At 36.8% G+C, this 15762-nt stretch overlaps 1 protein-coding gene across 2 annotated transcripts in view; it reads right to left on the minus strand.

Moving 5' to 3' along the window:
- The window catches only part of L3MBTL3 (L3MBTL histone methyl-lysine binding protein 3), a 154029-nt gene that overhangs the window by 9320 nt on the left and 128947 nt on the right, over positions 1-15762 (minus strand). For both annotated transcript variants that reach the window (XM_036768842.1, XM_036768843.1), the window contains exon 21: positions 5946-6031. In XM_036768842.1, coding sequence (XP_036624737.1) covers positions 5946-6031 — 86 coding nt within the window. The remainder of the gene's footprint in view (positions 1-5945; positions 6032-15762) is intronic.

Consider the following 15762-nt stretch of genomic DNA (forward strand, 5'->3'; position numbering starts at 1 on the left):
AGGACCACACAGACCAACTGGAATATGTTGATTTCACTAGAATTTGATTCCGATTTGTTTCTGAAACACCTGGAATATCTAATGACAATAAATTCACTTTACTTCAATATAACTGAAATTAAATGTCCCCAAATATTGTTTGTGATTTTTTTCTCATCTATAAATTTAATAAGAATTTTATGTGAAGCAAGCATTGTTGTATTGCTCTTACTTTCTCCCCAAACATGATTTAATGGGTGCTAGAAAGGCACATGTGAAAAAAATTGGATGTATAGACCTTTATTTCCAAAAATAAATCTCCCAGAAGAAAGTTACCACTTACTATAATATAAAGAACACTGTCCTGGAGGTTCTTTCTAGTCCCAGCTCTTTCAGCTGTGTTACCTTGAGCAAATGATCTAACATTTATGGTCGTCAGTTTCCTCAACTGTCAAATGTGACAATTATACTAAATGAACTCTGAGATCTTTTTCAGTTGTAAAACTCTTAAGATCTTGGATTTAAAGTAAAATGAATAGTGAAAAGAAAATGCCCTTCAAAGGGTGAAAAAAAAAGCCAAGTGTCAATATGAGCACATTTTCTACCTCCTCTAAATGATTCAGATATCAAACATAGATAGACAAAGAACAATTTGGAGTTATTCTTCTCAGGTTTTGCTAAGAGATAAGTATTTATTTGAAATGCAGTATTTTTAAATGAGTCCACAGGTAGCGCCTGTCCTCTAGAGAGAATAAGTATCCTAGGAACTAACGAGACCATGACAATGCTCAATTCCTCTAAAATGGGCATTCTGTTTTATCTGCAACACAACAAACCTGGACATTTCCTCTTCTGAAATTTTTCTATCCACACTTGCACCGTTTGCTTCATCACTGTAGCTCAACTCCATTTTCACCATTCCCTTTTAAGAGTTGTGTTGGTCCCACTTTGTCTGTATTCCTCCTACACTGGTCTTTAGAACCAGAACCACAATAACTAAAAAGACAGGACCAGCTCAAAGTTTTCAGAGTATCCACTACATATGTCTAATTGGGTATATCTTTTATCTCAGGCTATGGAAAGTAGAACTCATATACAACAAAATGCTCATCTTTGATTTATATAAGCCAGATGATATCTTCTGACAATTCCCCCTCCCCCTATTTTCACACCTTTTTTCCATTTTAAGAATATCTGGCCCTTTTGGTAATTCATATCTGATACAAGAAAATGAGCTACTTTTTCGATTGATAGAGTGATAGAACAGAATCAATCTGATTGCTAAGTCAGATTCAACATCTTTCCCATAAAAAATGCACCCTAGAAACAAAAGCCAGTTGTTGAGTAAATTCAAACATAACAGGATAGATAAACTGGCATCTGATTCAGTGGGAAATTTCATCTTGGATTATATGGGGAAAAATTACTCCATGCTTTGATTTTAATATGTGGAAGAGACTACAGGAAAAATTCAAATGGATTTTGGATTAAAGTATTAGTATAATGCCAAGCATAAAGAAAAATCTGTGTACATATTTGTAGAATAACATCTCATTTATGCATTTCTGTAGCTCTGGGAATACCAGGCTTATATGTCCCTCCCTTCCCAAACTGTCTGTTTGCATAGTATAATTTACTGAACTTCTCTGAGAGCCTGGAGATTAAATTTCAGCAAAGGAGATAGGTTCAAACTGTTTTCATGCCTCAAACAGGATAATGTGAGTAAAGTGCTCTATAAGTGAAAAAATACATATAAATGTAAATTGTTATTCTTAATCCATTTGACTTCATACTTCCTTTATACACTTTTTCAGTACAGCAAGGGATGTAGAGGAGCAAAGGGATGAATTCAAAGTGAAAAATTCGGCAGAGCTGTCATTAGTGTTTAAAAATGTGTCAAATTCTATCTGTGGGAGAGGAGGTTGGGTGGTAGGATCTAAAACCCCTTTGTACGTTCTTGAAGTGTGTCAGGAAAACAAATTTTCCATACAGCCTAGCAGAAGTTATTTTTAAGGCTCATTAAAAATGAATGGTATCCTGATGTGATTATTTAGTCAGGCAGCTATGACTATAGACTCAAAAAATTAAAAAAAAATACCCATTAGAGTCTTAACCCAGCCCCTAACTTGTTTTTCCCCTCATTTTTTTCCTAATTGATATAAAATATAGAACAATTTTGTAGGCATTTGTGGATTAAAATATTCTATCTAAGCCCACAGGGAAAAACTGCAGTTTGCTTATTCAAACTGACTAATATAAAATACCAAGAAAAACCTCACAATATATTTCAAAGCAAAATTTTTTTTTTGCTCTTTCCTGTTAGGAAAGAAAAAAAAAGGAAAACTGGGAAGAAAAATGAATGTTCTTCCTTTTTATGAATAAGTTTATCTACTCAGAATAAGGTGAAAACAATCAGCCTTTTTGCCCCATTTCAAACATATTTATTTCTGAGTAAGGTGTTGCTACTGGAGTATTTGTATGTGATTTCTAATGTCCTCACACATCTCGTCCTTCTTACCCCAACGTTTCCATGCATCAAATAAGGAAATGGTGCGAGAAGCCCCATGAGTCAAATACAGTACACAGTAGGTTGCACCTAGGTATCAAATCTAGCCTGTCTCCTAGGTATATATTTTTAAACAGTGCATTGCTGACTTCCTGTAGACCCCTGAGCATCCCAAAAGCCACCCTGTGTACATAGGGTAAGGATGAAGAACTCTATCCTTGCCAGCTCTGCTTCTAGGTTCCAAATTGCTCTCTTTTGCCATAAAACAGAATAGGTAGCAGAAAGGCTAATGATATGGTGTCAAATGAGGTAAACTTAAGTATAACAAACTTAAAAGAAGGACAATGAGATAGAGGTTAGATAAGTCCACAGATTAGTTTGACTGCTGTTCTATGACTAACTCCAAAAAATTCTCTCTTCGAGCCATCTTCAACTCCACAGCTCATCGATCTTGAGTTGTAAGCAAGTTTAGTAGTCATTTGGTTCAACTTCCTTATTTTACAGGTAAGGAAATTGATGCCCTGAGAAGTAAACCAGTTTTACTGACTAAGCACAGGGAACAGGGACTGGATCGATTTCACTGGTACAGAAAACTTTTAGGTGAGGAAACTCCATCTACCAACGTAGGTTGGTGTACTTTGAAGTTAAGTGACACTGCCAGTGGCTAATCAGAGGCAGGACTTGAACCCAAGTCTTCCAGTTTTTGAGGCCAGTTCTCCATGTACTTCACCATGCTGCCTATTTGCAATTGCAAATTACATATGCTTCTTTAATTTCATTCCCTTCAACTAATAAATATTTAAAGTTCCTATTTTGTTACAAAGACCTCCCAAAAACAAGCACTCTGATGCTATATCACAGTATGGAAGCAATCCTAGGTTCCTAAAGGCTATCACAGGAGAAGAAGACAAGGTCTGGCAAATAAATTCTACTAGTATCTAAAAAAGGAGAAATTCTTAAAGGACATATGGCGCAATGCTTACAATATGTACTACGTCCCTTAGCAATAGGTATTATATAAATACAAGGTTTTAGCAAAATATAGTTTACTACTGGCCGCCTAGACTCAGACTTGGAATATCACAAGTATGGCTCATTGCTAAGTCAATGGATCTTCAATCTCTCTCTAAATACTGGCTGCTTCCCTGCTGCTTGCAAACATGCTCATGTCTTGCCTGTCCTTAAAAAACTCACGTGACCTAATTGTCCCTGCTAGCTGTCATCCTATGTCTCTTCTCCCTTTTGTGGCCATCTAAAATCAGCCTCCCACTTCTTTTCTTCTTTCTCTCTTCTAAAACTTCTGCAGTCTGGCTTTCAACCTCATCATTCAACTGAAACTGCTCTCCTGAAAGTTACCAAAGACATCTTAATTATGGACTCTAAAATGGCCTTTTCTCAATCCTCATCCTTCTTGATTTCTTACTGTCTCCATCACCTCTTCTCCTGGTCATTTTCTCATCTAGGTTTTCATGACACCATTAGTCAGTCAACTAGCATTCATTAAGTACTTAAAACACGTGCCAGTCACTGCCCTAAGCAGACACATTCAAACGCAAACAACAAAAACAGTACTCTCTTGGTTCTCTTCCTCCCACCTTCCCTATTGCTGTGGAAGGCAACATCATCCTCCAGTCAGTCCCTCAGTTCCGTAGGGAGTCCCTAGTTCCTCATAACCTAGAAGTCACCTTGGACTCCTTCCTCAGTAAACACTCCTAATCCATACCCACAGTCAAAGTCTAGTGCAGGCCTTCATCACCCCACACCTGGATTACTGCAATAGCCTGCTGGTGGGTCTGCTTGCCTCCAGTTTCTCCTCCATTCCAATCCATCCTTGATTTAGCCACGAATGTGATTTGCCTAAAGTACAGGTCCAAATATGTCACTCCCTGTCCAATAAACTCCAAGGATTCCCTATTGCCTCCTGGAATATATATAAAATGCTCCATTTGGTTTTCAGTCTTCTCAACCTTACTCCCCAACATGTACTCTTCAGTTCAGTGATACCGGCCTCCTGCTGGCTGTTTCATGAATAAGATACTCCATATCTTGGCTCCATGAATTTTCTCTGGCTGTCCTATTTATTCTGTATGTAGTTAATTACTTCCTATTTATCCTGTATATAGCTTGTTTTGTATAGATGTGTTTTCATGTTGTCTTCCTCATTAAGACTGTAAGGTCCTTGAGGAAAGGAACTGAATTTTGTCTCTTTTTGTATCCCCAGTGCTTAGCACAGTGCCTGGCACACAGTAGGTACTTAATAAATGTTTACTGATTGATTCCTATCTGTCAACTCAAAAGAACAAGTTCAAGGGACCCTTTAACAGGATGAGTGAAAAAAGTAAAATATCTAGGCTTGTACTGATGAAAAAATGGCTGTAATCTCATGTGAGCTTTTGGAAGCCTGATTAAAAAACAGGAAATTCCATTAAATTCCAGTAAATTAGGAAATTCCTTTATATATGAATGGGTTACATTTTAATGTTATTTCATATGTAATAAGAATTTATTTTCTAGCTCTTTAAATACACTGAATTGTAACTTATTGATCTGGAAGAATGCACAAGCCTTCAGAATTGAGCAATTTTCTGCCCACTTAAATGATCAGACACAATAAGTACGAACAAGATGCTGATAACTACATAGGAGATAATTGTTAAGTTAATTTTTAAAATTGCTTAACTAAAATCAGATGAAAAAGCACAAAAACATCACTTATGGGATATGTCATTTACATGAGGGCAGTGATATTAAAAGCATTCTTGCTTCTTATGTAATTGAAAAATAAAAATGCATATGCAAGGTCAAAGTACCAAGAAGCACTCAGGCAAATGTTAACGATATCATCAAGCAGATACATTACAAAAACAATGTCCAACAATTATAAAATCAGATGTAAATTATATATGGAACACATAATTCTTAACACTTTCCAATTTGATTTAAAATTGAGCAATTTAAAAGTCAAAGGTCTTTACAATTGAATCCAACACGATTTAAAATACAGAATTCTCTCACTGTTACAGCATGAATCACTCGAGAGATTTATTTTAATGAAGTGGAAATGATATTGTCTGAACTGAGATGCTGCTTTTGTTTCAAAAAATACAGAAAATATTTAAGAGATGAGTTTTTAAAATATAGAAGAAGATACAAAAAGGAGGTCACTTTATAACACTGGCCCTGATGGGAGAAAGGGCTAATAACATTTTATAGCTCTCTGAAGTTATATATCAAGCTTATTGTGAGTGTAGTTATTACATGTCAGTAGGTATGATCTGACCCACAGTAAAATTAAATCTATGTAATGAAATATCACCAAATGTACTTAATGTGTAAAAATTACTGACTGACTGCTATAATCAAACTGATTTTATATTTCATTCAGTTTTAGTATTTAGGATGATCAATATAAAATCAATGTCATAAAAATAGGTCAGGAATATAAGAATGTCATAGTTACCTTTGGTTTGATTTGGAGTTCTCACTTCATTTTTTATCCCTTCTTCACTTTCTTCCTTGATAGGCTTATCTTCAATGTGCTGTTCTCTGATAAAAATGGGAATTTCAGTGATTTAATACAATGAATAAAATCTCATGAATGTTTGTTAGCAGCACTGTTTCTTTTGTCAATATTTTTAAAAATCACAGACAAAATAGCTATAGCTCTTTAAATAAAGGTGCACAATGCATTCTATATACTGCAAATGATAACGGTAAGAAAAGGAATAGACATCTCTATTTTTCTTCAAGACGTGTTTCATTTTCTTTTTAAAAAAAGGGTTGCAGTTTTTCTTCTTATTGTTTCTAAGACTGTTAACTGTCCTGGATAATTCAGCTTTCCATTCCATCTACAAACAGGCTTATTTTGTGCATGTGCAGTTTCATTCACATTGCACTACTAGTATACTGTTGTGGTATGAGAGGGTAAGCAAGTATTAAAAGAACAGTTTATGCTCATGACAATTACCTGGGTCTGGAGGTTTAGTCATAGACTGATAGTGGCCTAATTTAGGCCCAAACCAGGGTCACTTCATCTTTAATCTACTGGATTCCAGGAGAAAGTGTTAGTTGGAAAAAAAAAGACCAGGGCCAGTTCATCTTTAACCTACAAGATACTTCTCCTATTCAGGGATGACCCATGGCTGAATCCCAGGGACATTCCAAAACGAGGTAGAATTTCTGAGTCTTGTGTCAGTTCAGAGACCTTTACCCTCAAGTCAGAGACAAAAGTCAACCTCATTATTTTGGGACGAAGAAACTAAAGGGTGGACTTATATATAATTATTTTAAATGTCAGCTTAATGGAACTACAATCTTTTCTACCAAATTCTACTAATCCTTCTAGACTCAGACCGAGTTCTATGATGATTTTAAATCTCTCTCATCTGAATTTCTTGAACACAAAACACAATTATACAATTCAATACAATTTGACACTATTTTCATATTCTACTTTCCATTGTTAATTGTTGGCTGTGTTAACATACCAGGCAGGCACTCTGCTATGCATTGGGTCTATAAATACAAAAGTTAAGATAGTCCCTGTCCATTAGGAATTTATGCCTAAAATGGGGAGACAGAAAATATAGGGAAGTGGTGGCCAGGAACGGGTGTTTTGGTCTGGGGTGTCACAGGGATTGTGAGTAAAGCCATAGGGAAGCAAATTATCACTCCTTTTCCAGTAGCAATGGGAAGAAATAGTTTGATTACTGGTCTCACAGCAAGATCCTTGAGTATAGAGATCATACTTCTACTATGTATTTTTAAATGTGACTAAAAACTTCAGAAATAAGTCATATCATAAACAATTTTAAAAGGGTTCTGTAGTTCTGTTGACAAAGGTACTTATTTTATTCTGGACTTCTAAATGGAATAGCAAGACAAAGAACTTACAACACAATGCTGAACACACGATAAATATTCAAAAAAGTGTTACTCATTTCCTATAAGGGCACTTTTTGTTAAGAGCTTCAATCATCTGAGCTTAAGCTTTTCAGCTGAGGTCCAACTGCCACAATAAAAAAAAATATTACCCATCTGAAATTGGACTGATTTAATTACCATCATAAGTTACTAAAATGACATTCAGAAGAAATTAATTTGATCATAAGGGATTAGAGATGAAAAACTACTTTCTGATTAACTATTAAACCACTTGATGATTAAAAACTATTTTCTGATTAACCTAAAATTCTTCATTCTACCTTGGTTACCCAAGGTGTAGTCACACCTCAGGCCTCAGCAGCACTACTTCCGTGACCTTGAACCCTGAAATTCCTGATCATAACCTCTCATTCTTTTCTCTCTCTTTGCCTCACCCTTCCTAAACCTCCACTTTATCCTCACTGAGACCTCTAATCCTTCTAGTATTTCTTGTTTTCACAGTCTACAATCCCTGGTCTGGCCTCCCTTTCCCTTTCCTCCCTTTCCAATCTGGCTCCTATAGTTAACCAATCTCCAACCTTGACCTTGAATCCTTTGTTCCCATGACTTTAGTAAACAGACACAAAATTTGTTGCTAGGTCTATATGCTGAGCTTTTGGTAGGACTTACCAGAGCTTGAGCTCCACGGGCATGGCACTTAGAAACCAAAGATCACTTCCATCACATAAAGAAGTATCACAGTAGGATTTGGTTAACAGTAACAGCAACAATTCAGGGGATTTTAATAACAATAATAACATCAATGAAAAACACTGTGTCCCAATGGATATAAAGCCAGTCTTGGACTCAGGAAGTCTTGGGATTGAAGAAAATCAAGGAACCTTACAATGTTCCAGGCAGCTAATTTTTTAGTACTTAAATGCTCTGTGTGTGTGTGTGTGTGTGTGTGTGTGTGTGTGTGGTGGTGGGGAGGTACAAGCAACTGGAAGGAAAGGAACCAGAACAGGCTTCCAGTAGATGACAGCTTTGAGAATTCTGAAGGAAACCAGAGATTCTATGACACACAAGTGAGAAGGAACAGCATTCCAGGTAAGTGCAAACCCCCTGCAAAGGCAATGGGGTAAAACAGTTTGGCATGGTCACTGAAAGTGTGGATAATATGTGATAGGATGAAAAATGTAGGCTGGGGCCAGTTTGTGAAGGGCTTTAACCAACAAAGAAAAGTATTTGTATTTAATTCTAGAGATAATAGGCAATCACTGAAGCCTGCAGAGCAAGGGGGTTAACAAGATTAGCATTTTGTTTCAGGAAGATCCCTTTGTGAATGACAGACTGGAGAAGGGAGAGGGAGACAAGAGGCTGGAAGATCAACTCAAGAGGCTACTGTAATATCCAGGCATGAGATAATGGGGATTAGAAACAGATTGGTGTCAGGGTACGTAGAGAGGAAAAGAGGGGAGAGATATTGTGGAGGCAGAATGTACAATACTTAACAACCAATTCTATGCTTGGTTTTGGAGGAGTTGGGAATTGAAGAAAACTCCAAGGTTGTAAACTGTACAAGGATGGTTGTGTTCTTGACAGAAATGAGGAAGTTTGGAGTAGTGGAGTAATAACAACAAATGAACATGTTAGTTGTTCCCAGTGAGGACTGTCTCATCACGGATGAATCTTATCAAACATCTTGTCCAGGATGGAGCTTCCAATGTCCCCGACAGGTATTCATGAAACCAAATCCTACAGGGTGAATGCACCCGTTCCCATGTGGTGAATGAACACAAGCAGAGACCAACACATGCCCAACAAACTCAGAGCCCACACACTCCACTCAGCATTTCTGGAAGAGGTTTGGAGGTGAGCATAACCATACAGAAAACACACATATTGCTCCTACTTTCACTCTGTCATTCCAAACAATCACTAAATGTGGATCTGTATTGGCCAATGTTCTCAAAATCTACAAGCTACACATTCTTTCCTTAATCCTCTGAGCACTGCAGCCTACTGTTGGAAGGAATGATGTATTTCTTTGGCATCTTCTACCTACACAATCCCCTTATGCATTTTTCTCCTATTATGATGACACTTAAGTTTATCCTTTTCAGTAGAAAATATAAGGAAGACCTAAGTGCTCTTCCAAAGTATCAACATAGTCGTACTTTAAATGGGATAATATTTGTTCAAAATCCAAATGGCAGGATAAACGCATAAATCTCTCCTAACGCTTTAGATAGCATCCAAGTACTCTACGATATAGTCACTGAAACTTACTTATAAGAACATTTTAAGGGCAAGGAAGAAAAAGAAGGAAGTGTCTCTCAAACTTCCTGAATGTTTATTCTAGTCCAAAACAGAAGTAAAATGATAGCTGCTATTTTTAGCTATAACATTTCATGATTTTTCATCACAAAATATTTAAATTTTTACTCACATTTAACTCGTTTATTTCGAATTATTTTGTGTTGTACCCTGAGACCATTTGGATAAAATGCTTGGTTTTAAATACAGAGACAGACAGACATCTATCTAAATAAACATGTATATATGTATGTATTGTGTGTATATGTATATATTTACATATATATGTGTATGCATATACATATATTTATTTACCTTTGAAACTTTGCAAGAACTATAATTTTATTAGCAAAGATGGTAACCTTCATATCCTGTGCTTCTCTGTTCAAGTTTTTCTAGAATGAGATTCTACCCAATACATTAAAGGTCTTTCTTGTAGAATTTGTTTTTTTAATTAGTAACATGAATGCAGCATAGTATAATGGATAGCAGGATAGCCTTGGGGTCAGAAAGACTGGGGGTGAAATCCTATTCTCACACTTATTAAGTCTATGACCATGGATTACTCAATTAATCTAGGAAAGTCTCTTAACCCTCCCCCTTCTTAAACTGCTTCACAAATCTAAACAAGTCAATATACATGAAAGTACTGTGTTAACCATAAATCACCATATATAAATTTTTATTGATTATATATACTTGCAATTATAAAAAAGATTTATACTTGTAAAACACTTTCCAAAAATTGTCATAATATATTTTTCTCTAGGTCAAAATATGGGATTTTTTTCCTTTCTGCCATATTTCATTGGTAGGATTCTATTCTAAATCAAAATCTAATATACTCAGGCTGATAGCACAACATTTGTTATTGTGAAGAACTGTACTTAAGAATGTGAAAGTACTTACATATTCATGGCAGCACTGACACTGCCATTGATTGTGTTAACAATGAAAACTACCATCTCTATCTTAAGAGAGAAGATGCTCCTGTTTCCAATAAATAAGGAGCCCTGATTTCTACACGCACTAAAAATTGGTTTCCCTCTTGGAATTCCAGGCCTTTTAAATAACTTCTCCTCTAAAGGACCAATTTATTTTGACATTTCCTCAGCAGGAACTGTTACAGAATTTTAGCTAAATAAAACTCTTCTTACTAAAGAATATTATTTAGCATCTAATTAAAGCATACTAAAATCCAAACAAGGGATAAGAGGCTTTCTTTACTGAGCTATATTACTTCGCTGACCTATAATTCTCTTTTTCTTCTATAATTATGCATCACATTCTGGATGTCTTACTATGCATTTGGGTAAATATTAGTGAGGTAAACATTATAGCAGTAAATGTAAGTGCTTTGTTTTTTGCTACATAAAATGTAATTCTCTGGCCTCATTTATTGTTCACTTAAAAGTAATACTCAGTGAGCTACACGGTCAGGTCATAAACTCTTGTTACAAAGGAAAAAAAATGGGGGAGAAGGGAATTTTGCTTGATAATCAGGAATGCATTGACAATCATACGTTTACAGATTTAGAGCTGTAAGAGATCTCTGAAATCATCTGGTCAAAATTTCTCCTGGTTCTCTCATTTTTACAGGTGAGGAAATGGGAGGCCCAGAGAAATTAAGTGATTTGTTCAAGGTTGCACAACCAGAAATGATAATTTAGCATAAAAATGAGACACTAATACCTTGTATAGACTTAGTGCCTGAAGTGGCCTTAGACCACCTGGTCCAAGCTCTCATTCTATGGAATATTCCTGAGAGGGTTTTCCAGTCTCTACTCAAGTATGTCTGGCGACATTTAGGGGAACTCAAAGCATCAAAAGGGGCCCGTTCTATTTATTACTGGACAGCTGTAACTAGTGGAATGTTCTTAAATTGTGTCCAAATCTGCTGTTATCAATTCTCACCAACAACAGAGAAAGAGTCTACATTCTTTTACACATAATGATATTTCAAATATTTAAAGGCAATTATCATACCCCCCCCCAAGTATTCTCTTCTCCAGATAAACAGCTCCAATTCCAACACCTGTCCCTCATATGACAAGGCTTCCAGAACCCTCCCCATCTTAGCGGTTCTTCTTTAGAGAAGCTACAATTCACATTGAATGTATGCCATTTGTAGTCTTCCTGCCCATCACAGAGTATAGTGGGACTACAGTGACCTCCCGTTAGACTGAGATGGATCCATTTATTGCCAGTTTTTGTTATGTTTATTCAACTAAATACAAACACACTTAACTGTTCCCTCATCTAACCCACATCGTTCCCTTTTATCCACTAAGATGTCATGAGAGTCCTGGTCAGGTACTTTGCTGTAATAAATACATACTATATCTATGGCACTCCTCTGATCTATCAAATTGCTCTGTCTTGGACCCTGTTCTCTCTTTACTTTTTCTCTTTGTGACTTCATCATGAATTTAATTATCACTTCTGAAGATAAAATTCAACCTATAAAACCAACACTGGTTTATCCCCTGAGCTATAGTCCTATATCATCAACTGCCTATTAGACATTACAAATCTGATATTCTGTAGGTATTTTAATCAACAGTTATTAAGCCACTACTATATGCTTGGCACAACCATAACAAGTCTAAAATGGAATTCATTATCTTTCCACAAAACTCCCCAAGGGAACCTTAACTCTTCACTTTCTCCCTTAACCCACAACAGCCCATTAGGTAACAGCTCTCACTGATTCTACCTGCAGGGTATCTCTTCACACACACAGCTGCCACTACTCTAGACTTTCTATCAGCTCTCCACTGGACTACTGCAAAAAGCATCTTAATTGGTCTCCCTGCTTCAAAATCCCCATTTCAAAGATGAGGTAACTAAGGCTGAGAGAGTTAGTGTAGTGTGGTTAAAAGAACACCAGCTCCAGGGTCAGGTCAACTCCTACTCATGGCAATTCCTACCCAGGTAGTCTTAGGCAAGGCTGTTACGAGCCCTAGGCCTCACAATCTCCTGGACTCTCTCCAATTCCAAAATTTTTTTCAATATTCACTGACAGTGAAGCATACCTGCAAGTTCTTATATCACCTTAGGCCTGGAGTTTTAAACTCATTTAGAGTTCCCTCTTAATACCCCCTTACCTTGGATTTCCACTTTCTTTTAACAAACTATATTCCATTTGAAGATGAAATTCCCCATGTTAGAAAAGGCAGGAGCAAATAGTAGTTTTGACTTTTCTTATTTGTCAAACGTTATACTATTTGTTCCCAAGCAGGGGGAACTTGTCTCTTACTTGATATTCTAATTGCTTGAAATACACATTTATTATTATTAACAAAAAAAAAACAACAAAAAAATAATACAATAACATTAGCATCTGAAGTTCTGCCTGGTTTCATTTTCCTCCCTGGTGTCTTCCGAACCACCCCCACCCCCCACCGCCACACACAACATCCCACCCCCTCCTTTCCAGTTATCTTTTGGAGGTTGTCTTCCTTACTAGTCTGTAAATTTCTTGAGGACAGAGACTGTCTTGTTCTTAGTTATATTGCCCGCGCTTAGTACACTGCTTGGTACATAGTAGGCACTGAACAAAAGTTTATTGAATTTTAATTGAATACTGAACTGTAACTACATCAGCAACAATAATAATAGCCAGGGTTTACAGTACTGGAAGGTCTTCGACTTTGCTGCTGATTAGTCACTTCAGTTATATCTGACTCTTCACGATTCCATTTGGGGTTTACTTAGCAAAGATACTAGAGTGGTTTGCCATTTTCTTCTCCAGCTCATTTTACAGAGGAGGAAACTGAAGCCAACGGAGTTAAGTGACTTGTCCAGGACCACACAGCTAGTAGTACCCGAGGCCAGATTAGAACTCATGAAGATGAATCTTCCTGACTCCAGATTACCACCATTTTATAGATGAGGTGAGCAACAGGGGAAGTTAGGTGGCGCAGTGAGTAGAGCGCCGGCCCTGGAGTCAGGAGGACCTAAGTTCAAATCTGGCCTCAGACACTTGACATGTTTACTAGCTGTGTGATCTTGGGCAAGTCACTTAAACCCAATTCCCCTTCCTCCCTCTAAAAAAAAAAGAGGTGACAGTTCTCTATACATATTTTTATCATACTTAGCATGTTTAAGAAGCTTCAACTGAAGCTTTTAATATTCCCAATGCTAAAATAGGTGCCGATCAACTGGGGAATGGCTGAACTGTGATATATTAATATAATGGAGAGGCAGCTAAGTGGTACAGTGAATAAAGTGCAGGCATAGGGTCAGAAAGACTCATCCTGAGTTCCTATCTGGCCTCAGACACTAGCTGTGTAACCCTGGGCAAGTCCCTTAACCCTGTTGGCTTCAGTTTTCTCATCTGCAAAATGAGCTGGAGAAGGAAATGGCAAGACACTCCAGTATCTTCACCCAGAAATTATGGGGTCATGAAGGGTCAGACCCGACTGAAATATAATTGAACAACAAAACTTAATAGTGTGACTGTGCCATAAGAAACAATAAATATCAAGAATTCAGAGAAACAGGCAACTAGTATCTTGAAGAGATGCATTGTGAAGAAAGAACAAAAATAGCAATATGCACACATTTTGGGTTACTACAGTAACTGAAACAACAACGAAACCCTGTGAGGCTCTGTGAAGGACAGTCTCAGTCCTGCAAAACCGATGATGAAACACAATCCCCTCTTCTCAGCATTGTGTCCTTTTCTGTAAAAGCAGAGGGAAGGGCTAGACTGCCTTTGAGGTCCCTTCCAGCTCTGGAACTTTGACTCTATGACTACAGATGAGGAATGCACCATAATCTGTAATATGTGGTTCCTCTGTCAACTGGCTTTTCTTAGATGTTCGTGTCACTGTCACAGTGACAAGGAAGGATTCAATAGGGGAAGTGAGTTTACAGGGTAATAATTGTGGCATAAAGGCAAAAGGCTGAAAGAAAAAAAGAAACCAAGATTTTGGATTAAAGCACGCACACACACACACACACACACACACTCCTTCTATTTGGGGATGACACTGATCCATTTGAGGGTCTTTGATTTATGTTCATCCTTGGCTATGTGCCATTCTTTCTACCTTTGGTACATGCCTTTTAAAAAGTAGTCTTTAAAATAAAACAGTAGTCTTTAAAAAAAATAGTAGTCTCTAAAAAAATAGTAGTCTCGTTTTTTAAAACAATCACTTTTTAGATGTCTCCCTATTTTCTTCCTCATCAAAATTATTATTTTTTGGCCATATTGTCTTCTATTTTAATTTCTGAAGTCCTCTCAATCTTCTCGGGCCATTCTCTCTTTTCAAAACCCAACTAGCAGTTGCCAAAAAATGTCACCAAGATGGATAGGTGACAAAATTCAGAGGCATCTAAGCTCAAAATAAAATAATGGTGTGTTGAAGTTGCAGAGACAGCCCTTAGACTCAGGAGCGTGTCACTCTAACCGCCAGCACTTCCTTTCATATCTGAGGTACACAAGGCTATAACCAAGGAGTTGTTTTCTTAAATTTTATTTTGGCCAGGGATGTGGTTGAAAATTATCTTTCCCTTCTCTGCCACAACAACTTGGTTTGGATTTGTTGATGCCACTTCAGAACTGAAACACAGCCAAAATGAGTAATTAACGGAAAGGCACATTGCCTGTGAATAAGAAGTAGAATAAAAGTACTGGCTTGGGGAACAGGGGGTTACAAGGAATTTTTGCTCTGTCTATAAGCAATTTGGTTATTTTTATTTTTAAATCCCTGTACTTTAGTACAAAAGCAATTTTTAAGAAAGAAATGGGAGAAAGGGATAGGGAGGAAGTAATAACTGTGGCCAATGAGGTTTGAATTTTATTTCCATGGTTACCATTCAAAGAATGTTTTAAATATGAACTTCCTTTAAGATGAAGTACAAGAACAGTTTTATTTACTGCTAAATGTTTATGGCTTTAAAACCATTAGGATCATAATATAACAGAATTTCAGAGCTAGAAGGGACCTTAGAGATCATCAAATTATGAAAAATATTCACTACTGTGTCATCTGGTCAAAGATTGCTTTATGATATTGACAATTACAAAATCATTAAGTTTGCTTATTAATACCTAGTTTGTTGGTGAAGTGCAAAATATGTGAAAT

Source organism: Trichosurus vulpecula, chromosome 7 (genome assembly GCF_011100635.1).
Source record: "Trichosurus vulpecula isolate mTriVul1 chromosome 7, mTriVul1.pri, whole genome shotgun sequence".
NCBI lineage: Eukaryota > Metazoa > Chordata > Mammalia > Diprotodontia > Phalangeridae > Trichosurus > Trichosurus vulpecula.